We start from the raw sequence: 14,202 nt of genomic DNA, 5'->3' as shown, positions 1-14,202 counted from the left end.
CAAAAGCCGGCTGTTGTTCCTGAGAGACCTGCCCATTTGTAGCACCACATTACAGGAAGAAAACATGACCAGGCAGTGAAAGAATTTTAATAAAATACTCAAGAGGACCATAACTCCTTCCCATCTCTAGATACTATTAAGTAATCCGCTGCTATGCAGGATTGTTCTTAAGGATTATTCTTAAGGGTGGGGGTGCACTAGGTATTAGACAAAGGTTTCTAACCATTAGAGGAGTGAAGTTCTGGAACAGCCTTCCAAGGGGAGTAGTGGGGGCAAAAGACATATCTGGCTTCAAGACTAAGCTTGATAAGTTTATTGAGGGGATGGTATGATGGGATAGCCTAATTTTGGCAATTAATTGATCTTTGATTATTAGCAGGTAAATATATCCAATGGTCTGTGATGGGATGTTAGATGGGGGTGTGATCTGAGTTACTACAGAGAATTCTTTCCTGGCTGCTGGCTGGTGAGTCTTGCCCACATGCTCAGGGTTTAACTGATCGCCATATTTGGGGTTGGGAAGGAATTTTCCTCCAGGGCAGATTGGCAGAGGTCCTGGAGGTTTTTCACCTTCCTCTGCAGAGTGGGACACGGGTCACTTGCTGGAGGATTCTCTGCACCTTGAGGTCTTTAAACCACGATTTGAGGACTTCAATAACTCAGACATAGGTTAGGGGTTTGTTATAGGAGTGGGTGGGTGAGATTCTGTGGCCTGCATTGTGTAGGAGGTCAGACTAGATGATCATAATGGTCCCTTCTGACCTTAAAGTCTATGAATCTATGAGTCTACGAGGTAAAGATCTGCATCTGCTTTCCTTTAGACATGGGGAAAAAGCAACAACCAGTGAGAGCAGAGGGCATATGGTAGTCTGGCAAGGTCAAGTGGCTTAAACAGACATCTAGCAATGATCCACAAGACCGGATTTATTTTCAGTTGGGTGGTTGGTTGGTTTCTGTGGGCACCATGTATTTCTGTGATCCCTGAAACAGTAAGACGAAAGCTTTTGAAAAGTTATGTCTTCTGTGCAATTTAGAGCTCTTGGTTTGAAAAACAGAATCACGTTATTTATTGAAAGACACAGTTGGAGGGATACTCTCCCTTCCTCACCCCCCAACTCTGGCCCCTGTGTCAACACTACCATCCCACCCCCACAAACCCAGGGAGGAGATGGATGGGGACACAATTTAGAGTACAACAGGGTGGTTCTGAGCTGCTCCACACCTGTAGGTAGCCCTGAGGAGACTGCTGTAAATTGAAGGAGTCTAATCTTTGCTAGACACTGATCCTCAGAAAAGCCCAGATTCAGGAGAGCGCAAAGGTGGCTGACCGGCACATCGTCCCTATCTCAATCCCCAGGCGTTGTGCCTCTTGGAAACGCAGCAAAGGAACTCTCCGAATGTGTTTTAAAATGTTCATGTCGCCTTCCTCAAACTGGATTTTGGGTTTGTTTTATTCCTTTCAGGCACATATGCAAATATTTCATTAAAAATGCTTCTGCATTATACTTTTTCTAACTCCCTATTATGAACATTAATTACATCTGTCCATGATCCACATGCAAAAACAGCCCTAACTATAAAAGGACTTGAGATAACGGTACTCTTAGGAATGGGATTTGTAACTCTAGTGCCAATTTCGGTGTGAAAAATTGGCTTCATAAGCAATTCAGACAGATTTTTGGGGGGATTTTTGTTTGTTTTTGTTTTTAAGCCACCTTAACTTGTCTGTGTGAAAGCCGGAAAACTTTCCCAACCCTCAAGGATGATAGGGGATGAGAAGAAAGATCCTTTGAAGGACAATAAAGATATCACAATCAATTTCTATTGCTGGAGATAGGTGGTAAAAGAGGGAGGCTTTCTTTACTATTCGGTGTGTGTCTGTGCTCACAGAAAGCTGAGATTAGAATCTTAACTATGCCAGTAATGATGTATCAATGAGAAGCTTCCTGAACAGTAGTCTACAGAGTTCTTTCTGGTAGTCTGCAAAGAGCATGGTCACATGGTGTTGTGTCTCCTTGCTAGATCACATTACGTACTTTTCGCGTATTACTTTTCCAAATAAACAACTGCTGTGGAATGTTATTTGATCAACATTGGGAGGGAATGTGGTATACACAATTATGGATGGGCACACAACAATCTTTCTGAAGATGTGGCTATACTATGAATCTGAGACACCCCCTGCTCCTCCCCCCCCCCCCCCCCCCCGATCTTATTGCTGGAGTATGGTGCAAATCTGGACCATAGTTCTGAGAGGTTTTAGTTCTGATGGTCCTGCCTCCCAGGGGAGAACTGATACATGGCTCCTGTTGGGATGTTATAGCTATCCATGTGCCTGAGGGTGATCTGTGAAGCAAAACCTGGTTTTTGGACACAGTAAGTCCACCAGTGCATAGTGCCCAAGGAGTGAGATGACAGGGCTAACGATGCAGTCTTCATGAAGGGAGTGGCCAGCAGAAGCCTTTGAGATCAGGACTAAGTGTACAGTTCCCTTTGAAAACTCAAGAACTCTTAAGCTTGGTTGCCACCAAACATGGAAATAAGTGTCCCACTGCAATTCTTATAAAAGAACCCAGGCAGACATGCCAGCTTGGATTTCTGATCTTACATTTCAGGCATGGTCTAGCTTTAGGACTACTTTCCTGAGTCTCTGTGCATTAATGATGATGTGCTGTCCACAGACCAACACAGGAACAGTAGAGTTTTTTGCCAGGCCTATTCTGCCTCTGAGTGTTTATTGTACTCACCACTTTTTAACTACACCACCATTTTAAAAGCCTCGGATAGGTCAATTAAAAGTAGACTTCACCTGGAGCTTGTTTTTAAAAACAAAAGTTTGATGGCCTAGCTCTTGCTTCCACATCCTGGCTGGGGAGACAGGCTGAAGGCATTACTCCAACATCATCAGCAGAACTTGTTGACACTTGGGATTTGCCCCAGTTACAACCACTGGTGGCTGGCCACCAGCATAGCTGCACCACTTCCAGTGTGGAAAGGCAAAATAGTTCTAAGCCATGATGAGCACTACAGAAGGTAACTCCTCCAGCCTGCAGCAATGGTAAATTACAGGAGTGCACGGCATGGCTTATAGCAGCTTTGCCAGTTTACAATAGGAGTTACAATGGGGAGCAATATGAGATAGCTGAAATCCACTGTTTGGCCAGGCCTCTGCCTGTCAGTTCCCTTGGGTCTCTGAATCTCTGCCTAGAGACCAGAAATACGACCCGATACCTTATGACGTATGCCTAGATCATTTCTATAAGGGCTCTCCTATGCATCATAAGGGGCTAAGATATTCATTTTTTTTAAATGGAGAAACTGAGGTAGTTGAGGAAATTTGCCCAAAGTCACACAGCAAGTCAGTGGAAGATCTTGGGAACAGAACCTAGCTCTCCTGATACTTGGCTTGGTTTCCACCCGACCACATGATTGCCACAAAACACTTGTGTCTGGCAAGTTGACATAGTGAGTAACTGGTGCCATTATGCTTCCCAATTAGTTATTCACAGTCAGTCTGGACAGAACATAGAAAACAGACAAAAAGAGAGTAACATTAAGAGGAATGTTCCCCTTGCCAGATGAAAAAGGATACTGACCCCAGTCACACAATCCTACTCCCTTATTCTCCGCAGTCAATTTCTAGTGTAAAGAGCTCCCTGCAGAGGAAACAGACTAATCCTAAGTCGTTTCCTTTTGAAGCAGATGCAGGAATGCTTTATTTCTGGAAAGGATGCAGAGAAGTGATTTCAGCCACCACATGGATGTCTTAGGATCCCAAGGGATGTAACTTGCTTTGCCCCGTTCCTCAGATTGTGTGTCGGAGTTACCCTGTGTTTCTTCTGGAGGGCTGAAAACCTGTTAATTAGGTGAACATATTTTGGAAATTCCATGAAGCAAGTTCCTCATGCTCTCTTTTCTCTTTCCCTTGGGTTTTATTGAGGGAGGATAATCTTGATTTTCTAAGGCGATAAGCACCTGCAGCTCCCATTACAATCAGTAGGAGCTGAACAGTAGGAGCGCAACACCACTGAAAAAAACAATCAGGTCAGAAGTTTTGATTTGATAAATCTAAGTTTCCATGTCCACAAAAGAAACAGTATGGCCTTCTGATCTGTAAACAGAGAAGCTTACACACTGCAGCAATACTTTTTCTGGACCTTAAAGACATTAGAGTAGGCACTAAAACTGAAGCCTTTCACTTTGAAAATAATACTCCCTGAAAAATGTTAACTGACAGTGTTTCAGCAACATTGCATGAAATCACTTACAAAATATAATTCCATACAGCAGTGTTTCCCAAACTTGGGATGCTGCTTGTGTAGGGAAAGCCCCTGGTGGGCCAGGCTGGTTTGTTTACCTGCCGTCCGCAGGACCGGCCGATTACAGCTCCCACTGGCCACGTTTCGCTGCTCCAGGCCAATGGGAGCTGCTGGAAGTGGCGGCCAGTACGTCCCTCGGCCCGTGCCACTTCCAGCAGCTCCCATTGGCCTGGAGCAGCGAAATGCAGCCAGTGGGAGCTGCAATCGGCCGAACCTGCGGACGGGGCAGGTAAACAAACCGACCCGGCCCGCCAGGGGCTTTCCTTACACAAGCAGCATCCCAAGTTTGGGAAACACTGCCATATAGGATGAGTGCCAATGTTATTCATATTAATTTTCTATTTATACAGCATGTGAATGCATATCGTGCTTTGCAAGAATATACTGAAAACAAGACCTCTGCCTAGAAGAGCTTTTAAGACATGCACTCCCAGCCCACACTTGGTGTTGCCAAATATTTAAAAACAGCAGCAATGTGTGTATCTTGGAATTAGTCTGAGAAAACGTTTCAGTGTGCAATCTGCATTTTTTTCTATTGCTATAGGGCATTGCCAAACGTCATTCGACTGATGTCTGAATTCACACTGCAATAATAACTTTATAAGGAGTGGTCATCAGAGTTCCCATTGTTGTGGGGAGGTAGGAGGAGAAAGGTATAGCCCCTACCACAACTTTTTTCGCATCTTGCTTATTGGTGTAATATCAACCCTTCCTATCCTATTCTGTGATGTACAGATACGGGAAAGGTCTATTTGTATATTTATTACTGAAAGCCTCTTACTGAGGTTACTACTTTTGTCAATATCCTGCCTATCATTAAATTTCAGTTTTGCAATTTATGCTCAAATAAGGAATCGATACTGTAGCCATGAGTAAAGCAACACAGTGACCATAGATGAACGAGTCTAGGTAATGTAAGAACTGACTTCCATCTTCATCTGAAAAGAAATGTTAAACAATTAGAAAGCAAGGGCCAGTCTGTTCTGCATGGACATTAAGGGGCCTATGGTACTTAGCAGAAAATAAATGGTTTTCCTTACAACTCCTCGGGGGAAAATCCCGGCCTCTGGCTCTTGAATATTTTGGGAGCTAGTTGTCTGCTGCTGTCTCCCCCAAAGGTGGCTCCATTTCGACAGTATGGTCAGGGGCAGGGGGAAAGCCGGTACAAATTACTGGGCCTGGCGGTTGGGAAGGGGGCCCGGGGCCCCACTTCCCCCACCCCTTCTTGTCGGCCCTGGTTAGCCGGTCCGCCCTTGCTGGGGGGCCCGAAAAAAACTAGAACAAAGTACAACACATTAAACGCTTAGCTGTGAATCTCAACGAGCTTCAATATCAATCTGAAAATGACAGTGAAAGTACACATTTTCTAATGGTCACTTTTAACCATTTAGTTGCAGTTCAAAAAGAAAAGTTTTGGTGGGGAAAGCCAGCCCAGAATTATTATTAAGGCTTTTGAATGGCTTCTACAACATGTAGTTTTTTAATTTTTAACTTTGGGGTCTAGATTACATGTTTCTATTTTATTCCTATTTACTAGCAGATAGATTTTGGAACTGCTCAGAATAAGGTACAGGAAAATAACTTAAATACTTTCCTCATGGATTGTATTTTCTAAATGGACAACATACCTAATTCTCAATTACTGAGGGACAATCTCCACTCATTGTTATATTTTGTTTTTCACAATCAAATCTCTGTACAACTTTTCATGTGTGATGTAACCGAGTATTCGGATTCTAATATCTAAACCAGAGATCGGCAATCTTCGGCCTGCGGCCCACCAGGGTAAGCCCCCTGGTGGACTGGGCCAGTTTGTTAACCTGCTGCGTTCACAGGTTCGGCCAATCGTGGCTCCCACTGTCCGTGGTTTGCCGTCCCAGGCCAATGGGGGCTGCGGGAAGTGGCGCGGGCCGAGGGATGTGCTGGCCGTGGCTTCTCGCAACCCCCATTGGCCTGGAACGGCGAACTGCGGCCAGTGGGAGCCGTGATCGGCCGCACCTGCGGACGCGGCAGCTAAACAAACCAGCCCGGCCCGCCAGGGGGCTTATCCTGGTGGGCCGCGGGCCAAAGGTTGCTGATCCCTGATCTAAACTGTATTGTTAAATCTATTCACCTTAAATTGGGATATTGCTGATTATGTACTCTATCATATGACCTTAAAAACAAACTTTGTATTTGTGGATAATCTAAGCACTATACCCAGCTGTACAGACACTCTTTTCTCAACCTATGTATTATATAATTTTTTTAACATTAGCTTTAATAAAAATTTTAAATCTGTTCCACATGAGTTGGGGTGTCAGAATGTGGTCCTAAACAAGTGTTACTTGTTTGCATGTGCTTTGCCTTGGTTTAGTTATTACAGTTTTAGCCAACTGAAATAAAACCCTTTTACTATCTTTCCCACACAAGCATAACTATGGGAGGGGAAAAAATTAGGTTGAGATTTCTTGATGTGATATGAGACTGGGAAATGAAAGACAGAATTTGCTGAAGACTAAAAATAAAGCCTACTGCAAGTATTTCTGACTTAGTCTGTTCTGACTTGTAATGAGAGAGTTGCTGCTGTCTGCTGGAATGCCTGTCTCAGTCAGGACCCCCTCACCACCCAACCAGGAAGAGACAACATAAACTTCTTAACACATGTTTCACATTCCTGCCTCGCTTTACTACCTGTACTGTAATAGCAGCAGAAGGATCAGCAAAACCAGCTCTCTTGGAAACTGGTGCATAAGACCACCCTCCCGCCCCACACCCCTGGCTTCCCAAAAAATCTCAGCCTCAGTTACGATTGGGTAAATAACCAATGATGCTTTAAAAAGGAACTGCTAAAAACTCTAAGGGCTAGATCCTCGGTTGGTGTAAATCAGTGTAGCTCTGATCACATGTAAAAATTCATTTCAAAGAGAGAAAAAACAAATGGACGAAAACTCCTCTCTCAGCACCAGGAGGTAGCAAATTCACAGTGCATGATGACACTTCTGATGATAAATGATGGGCTTTTGAAAAGCAAATGTCGAATGATGCCCCCACCTCACATTCTTTAGAAAAGCAAACACAGCAGAACCCCACCAATTCACACTTCACTAACCCACACCCCCCATAATTCAAACAGAGAAACCTGAGGCCTCTACCCTCTGCTCAGCAAAGATTTAATAGCACATTGCTTGAGTGTGGTTTCATGTTACTAAAACTAAATCCCTGTTAGCAAGTATACTGCAGTAGAATTGACCACTTACACGATGAAGTATTCTTACAAATGCTTACAAATCAAATAATACTTGTCTGGTAAATGAATGAAGTTCATTTTGTGATGCTGCATAAGCCTTTTTTTTAAAAAACAAAAACAAAAAACTTTGCTTACTCACTAACTCTCACAAGTCCGTAATTCACTGTGGGATTCCCAGTCATCCGAATGAATTAGAATTTTTCTGTTTGCAAGCACAGCTTATCTCAAATGCTTTGGGAATGTCAAAACTTCTGGATAAGAGGACAGTAAACTGGGTTCATGGGATAAATACCAAAGATGTGAATAACAGCGTGTTTTCATTAAGCTGAGTTTAGTGTTGTAAATGGAAACACTTCGGAGCATGTCACCTGCTCACTCCCCAACTCTCATTATAATACTGTAGCACCTAGGAGCCCTAATTATGGGCTGGGAGGGACCCCACTGTGCTAGGCGCTGTACAAATATGGTCAAAAATACAATCCCTCTAGACCCTCTCCCACATTTCATAGCAGCAAGCACATGGGGGAAGAGACAAATCCCTGTTTGGTGATATCAACCCCTCAACATGCCCCCGCCCTTCTTATGTGCCCCCATCTCAGTCTTTCCATTGAAACCAGTTGCCATAATGCTCCCCCCATGTCTCTGCCAGTCTCCCACCCTCCACCCCATGCACACAGCATGCTCCCTCACCTGCAGTAGACCAGACACTCCATGTGGTTAATCTCATTGTCAGAGCGGTAGCGGCTGTAATCCTCCCACAAGTCCTTGATGGCAGTGACAGCCAGGATGAAGAGCACAGGGGCCAAGGCCAGCACAGGCTGGAAGGCATTCACCGCCGGCACGAAGTTGAGCAGCGCAATGAAGACGAAGTAGACATTGGCCAGGCGGTGAAACTGTTCAAAGAGGTTCTTGGGCAGGAAGGACAGAGCCGTGTACTTGGTGGTCTTGAGGCGATTGTTGGCCAGGGGGCTCCTTTGGGGCTTCTCCGCCTCAGGCCCAGGTAGCAGCAGGTTAGAGCGCACAGTCCGTGTCTTGCTCTCCTTCTTCCTCTTGCTTCGCCTCCTGTTCTTCCTCTCCTTCTCCTCTTCCTTCAGCACCTGGGGCGCATCCTCACCCCCTTCAGCATCCTGTGCCATCTCTCCTGTCCCCCTTCCCAAACACACCAGACAGACGTGAGCACTTCTGCAATGGGGGCACCTGGCAGAGCCTGGGAGAGAAAGGACTGGCTGCCCCTCCCTGCTCTGCACTAAGTTATCATCCTCAAAGCCTACTCACTCTTCACTTTCCTTTTCCCAGAAGGGGAGGAGGTTTCCTTCAACTCTCTCACTGTTTTGTTTGGCCTCTGGTTCTCTTCCTCCTCCTCCTGTGTTGGGAGGAGAGAGCTCTTTTTTTTCCTGATTCTCTCACCCTCCCTGGCTCAGTCTCCTCTCCTTCTTGCTAAGGCTAAGCTAACTAATGCTCCAAGAGGAAGGGAGGGTGGACTGAATGACTGTCCCGTTGTCTGTCTCTCCAGGAGAGGAGACGTACAAAGTAACCCTTGTCCTGTACGTCATTTCAGCCACACCACTCGTTTCCGCTACAAAAAAGAGACGGCAGCAGCAGCACGTTAGTAGTGGAAACACGAGAGAATCACACACACAAGACCGGGGTTGGGGGAAGAGACTGATGCATTTTTTAAGAGCGAGAGAAGGGGGAGAGAGGGAGACAGAAAAGCAGCCACACTGGGAACTTTAAAAGCAGGAGAACTTTTGACTCCACAAAGTCAGTAAGTTGAAATGCGATCCAGTGCCTGGTGTGTGTGTTAAACGTCTGGTCTTTGGCATCGCTGGAAGCTGCTCCTTCATTCCATCCTCTCAGTCTTTATTTACACAATCAACCAAGGGCAGGCACTTCCTTCCCCCCGGATGTAAACCCACAGGTTACACTTTATGTGCTGCCTTTGACTTTCCATTACACATAAGGAGTGGGAGGGTTTGGTTTGGTTGTCCCCCCCACCCCACCCCCGTATTTGATAGTTGCAGTTCTGTATGCTTTCCATCCACGGGGATCTAAAGAGTGCTATATAAATCTGCACTTAACCTTGTCAATTTAGGAATATTTTGAAATAAATCAATTTATAAAGGCTGTTTGATAGAGCACTCTTTAAAAACAGTATGTCATTATTTATTTTTATACACATACACCCACACTTATATTTAACATGGGCAAAACATATTTTCCCCTAACTTTGTTCTCAAAAACGGTTTAATCATTTTTGCTCCAAAAATAATTGAGCCTAAGGCAGACACCTGACATGGAAAAGTTCAGCTTCAATGGTTAAAGTTCAACCTTATGAGCAACTGAAAATATGGTCGTATAGTGGACTGGGTTAGCAACCTCAACTAGAATGACTACCAGCAGCACCTCTAATACATTATTTAATTTCACACGGATTTTTCAGGTCCTACCCTGAGGAGGGAGAGTGAGAAGGGCACTCTACACTGATCTGGTCTCCACTTTTTAAACTGGGAAATATTAAAAACTCAAACTTCAGGGAAAGACAACCAGAGTGATACAGGCACTTGAAACTGAAGAAAAATTAATTTAAGTTGATGTATTTAGCTCAAAGACATGAGCTCAAGGGCATTTAGCTCAAGGGGAACACAACTATGAAAATCTCTAAAGAGAAATAATATTAGAGGAGTAAAGACTATTGATACCAGTCAGCTCTGTGTTCTTGGGGAAACCAGGGCACAGTATCCAGCCTGTCTGACTCATGAAGGGACCCCCCCCCCCCCAGCCTCTGCTTGAACCAAAACCGATCAGAGAAAAGACTTGCTAAAAGCAGTGAAGGACGGTGGGAGACTCACCTAGACCCCTCCTGACAAGGGTGATAGGATTAACGCAACTCCCCTAGCCTCATTTGCACCAAAGATGGGACAGGGAGGCATCTCCATTAGCATACAGAATGGAGAGCAGAGATTCCAAGGCAAGAACCGCACTGAACTCTGGGAGCAGGGAAGCACTGCATCCTGGGGGATCTTGGCTCCAGATGTTAATGAACCTACACCTGCACACACCCAGCTCAGCAGTTAGCAGATCAATTCTAGTAATGAATCCTTGATTGCAGAGCTGGCTCCAGGCACCAGCTGACCAAGGATGTGCTTGGGGCAGCACCCTGTAAGGGGCGGCGAATCTTGGCGTGGCGGGAGGTGCTTGGGATGGTTTTTTTTTTTTTTGCGTGGCAGCGCTCGAGGGTTTTGTTGTTGTTATTTTTGTTTCGGCCGGGCGGCGCTCGGGGGTGTGTGGGTGGGTTGTTTTTGTTTTAGTTGCGTGGCGTGGTGCTCGGAGGGGGTGTGTTTCAGCGGTGCGGCACTCAGGGGGGGAGGGTGTTTCGGCGGCACGGCACTTGGGGGGGTGTTTCAGCGGCGCGGCGCTCAAGGGGGGTGTTTTGGTGGCGCAGCATGGCGCTTGGGGGGGAGGGTGTTATGGCAGGGTGGCGCTCTTGATTGTTAGAGCCGGCCCTGCTTGATTGATATCCAAAATACTGACGCTGCCTAATTTTATTGTGAGCTCCCTGGAAGGAACACTACCCATAGCCAAGAGTAATCAGCTTCTATTGTCTAGCCTAAAGAAAACCCTTGAGTCATCAGTTTACCCATAAGCAAATCTAGTGTTCTCCCTTGAACCATTGTTGTTTCCCTACAAAAATCTCTACCCACGCTCAAGGAAGTGCTCTAATGCCTGGATCCAAACTCTGGATCAGTCCCACTGGGATTTCATCTTCTCCTGACTGATCATGCTGGGGGCTCTGCCTGTCTCCTGCACTCAGGACCCTGAGCTACCACCATCACTTGGGAACCCCGACCAGTTCAAGCTTCATGGATTCGTGAGATCCCAGCTCTCTCTCTCTCTCTCTGTTTTCTTTTCTACCTCAGGCAGGTACAGTTTTCTATATATGACTTTTGTAACCTTTAATAATGTAACTGTTACGGTTGTTTAGGCTCTCCTTATGTGGTTATTACTATTATTCAATTAATAACTTTTATGATTAGCTGGTTGCTTCCCTCACTGAGCTTTACTCTTTTGTGGTTTTAGCTTCCCCATTCACTCTGCAGCAACACTTCTCTTACCTAAGCTAAAGATCTCTGTAGTGCCCAAAAATACTGTGGGGTTTGCTCATCAAGTGAGTTACTACCACAACAATTGTGACGTGAAAGTGAGGATAGGGATGCCCGGACATGCTGAACCTGTGGCATATAAGGGAGGCAGCTTGGAAGTGCTGCTTGGCCCAGCCTATTGAGGCCAGGGATATATAAGGGGTCAGCTTGAAAGTGCTGATTGACCCAGTACACTCAGACTTGCTCTTAATTATATATATTATGTGTATGTGTGTTCGTGTTCATCTGATTCTGGGGCTGGAGGAACCCAGCCCTAGGGAACCTAGGTCCTGCAAGATAGCTCCATTGGGAGGGGACTTGCAGAAGGGAAAATTAGAGCTCCATATGAAAACACAAGTGACACAAGCAGCACATTGAAAGAATTACAGATCCCTCCCCCCCAAGAAGAGTAACCCTAATAAATGAGCATACCCCAAAGTAACGGGAAAAAAAATCTGGCAACACTATTTACATCAGACGTGCAATAAACACAAGACTTTGCAACTATCAAGTATAGCACCCCACATCTAAGGATCTCAAAAGCACAAAGCTGTTCAGGCTTCTCTTCCTACTCTTTGCACATATGACTGCCTGCCTGTCTTTTCACTTTCAGTTTGAACTGAAAGAAGCCAGAAATGTACAGATGGGGAAATTGAAGTGTAAAGAAGCTAAAAGGTGTCCCCAAGATTGCACAATAAGATCACTGCAGACCCAGGAATAAAGTCCACTTTACATGGATTGCCATACCTATGCCTTAAACCACAATAATATCTTTCCTCTCATCCCCTCTGTAGCTTCATTTTCTCCATTTGGGAAGTGGTAATAATCACCCAAATGTCTTGGACAGCTGTTTTTTGGATGATGAATATGAAACATGTCCAAGATATAAAGCACTATACAAGTGCTAATTAATGCATGTCTTCTCAGAACAAAGCTCAATAGTGGTATAGCATGCCTTGCAAAGTTACAGTATGAACTCTAGCCTTGTGTGCGTGTGGAGATGGGCGCATCTATGCTAACCCAAGTAAAAGTAGATGTTCAGATTAGTAAACTTGCTGTAAATCTGAATTTTTAAGAATGGCTTTTGCACAACATTTTGATAGTAATACTTTCTTTAAAAATGAGGTTATGAAATATGCCAGCTAAACAGTGCCTTTCCTGTGTTGCCAACTTTTGTTGTTTTACCATGAGTCTAGCAATATTTAGTGTTTTCCAGAAAGCCCCAGCTTCTGGAATCCTGTGATTGGGGGGAATTTCAGCTTTAATTTCTGTGTTAACATTACACATCTAACCTACATGGTTGCAGAGAAAAGCTTGAAAATGTGACCCCCTACAGGTTCAAAAACTAGAAGACACAGAAAAATTCCAAAAGTTATTATTTTTAAAGATCTCGTGATTTTAAGACAGTCTCGTGATTTTTGGGCACTTGGGGTTAGCAATATATTTGTATTTGGCATGAACTTGAGAATCCCAGTATTGGATATGAAAAAAAAATTGTGCTTCTTTTGAGTGCAACACAGGTGCTGAATTGGGGGTAGGGAGAAAACAGTGGCACTTTTTCAAACTCCAGCACATGAGATATCAAAATGAGAATCAGCTTCCAAGAGGTTAGGCAGATGTTCATAGTACTTCTTGGACTTGGCGCACCACCCATAGGGTTCAAAGAGCTGATGGGCTCTGTTTGGCTTCTCAAGCCTGTCTCCCCCTCATGGAGGCTCAGATATCATCCTGGATTTCAGGTCTCCCTGGGCAGGACTTGGGTGCTCCTTTGGCTTGTTGATTCAACAGGTCAGATTAAGGGGGAAGCATAAGCGGCTGCAGTTATTGAAGCATCACTCACTTGTGGTGCCATGACATGATGTCAAAGTAGACTGTGCAGATCCTCATGATATGATCACCCTTCTCCATTCTGATATTCTTTGATCAGTGAAATAGTTAACCATGTTGACATGAAATCATTCTCCTTAGGCTTCTGAGTTAACACTTCACTGAGAAGAATGAGCTTTTGTTTCAGACTCTGCGGCCATCACCACTTCATTGACACTATTTACACATTTTTCTTCACAACCATAAAGGCTAGAGATTTAGGGCCAGATTTTCAAAAGGACTCAGCACTCACAACTGGGGCCAGATTTTCAAAAGAGCTCAGCACATTAGCTACTGAGTTTCTCAGAAAAATCTAGTCAGTGTCACAATAGGAGCTGCTGGGTGGAAAGCATTTCTGAAAAACCTGAGATGAATGAAAACCTGGACCCATAGAAGTCAATGGCAAAACTCCTATTAACTTCAAAATGGTCAGGATTTCACTTCAGTTCCTAAATTAGAGTGGAGCTTTTCTGAAAATCTGGCTCCAATTGTGGTTGCTGAGAATTTACAAATCCAGCCTTGAGCTCTTTTGAAAAATTGGGCCTCACCTTTTATTTTTTTTAATGCGAGCTGACAGCCTGGAGCACATAGAAACCGCAAAAATAAGACGTACTGACTTGTTGAGCTGCTGCTAGGCAGGTCAGTCTGA

General features: G+C 44.7%; 1 protein-coding gene across 6 annotated transcripts in view; it reads right to left on the bottom strand.

Annotated features, from left to right (window-relative positions):
* ATP10A (ATPase phospholipid transporting 10A (putative)) overlaps positions 1 to 9,068 on the bottom strand; it is a 149,772-nt gene extending 140,704 nt beyond the window's left edge. For 3 of the 6 annotated variants that reach the window (XM_042840825.2, XM_065580828.1, XM_065580829.1), the window contains exon 1: positions 8,239 to 8,835. In XM_042840825.2, coding sequence (XP_042696759.2) covers positions 8,239 to 8,684 — 446 coding nt within the window. In that variant the 5' untranslated portion in view covers positions 8,685 to 8,835. Of the gene's footprint in view, positions 1 to 8,238 lie in introns of all 6 variants that reach the window. The other 3 variants (XM_005283195.5, XM_042840827.2, XM_005283196.5) reach the window with 3 other exon arrangements.
* Positions 9,069 to 14,202: the final 5,134 nt, after the last annotated feature.

Source organism: Chrysemys picta, chromosome 1 (assembly GCF_011386835.1).
Source record: "Chrysemys picta bellii isolate R12L10 chromosome 1, ASM1138683v2, whole genome shotgun sequence".
NCBI classification, from domain to species: Eukaryota; Metazoa; Chordata; order Testudines; family Emydidae; genus Chrysemys; species Chrysemys picta.
The sequence above is the reverse complement of the archived record's forward strand: the minus strand, read 5'-3'. Positions and strand labels throughout refer to the sequence as shown.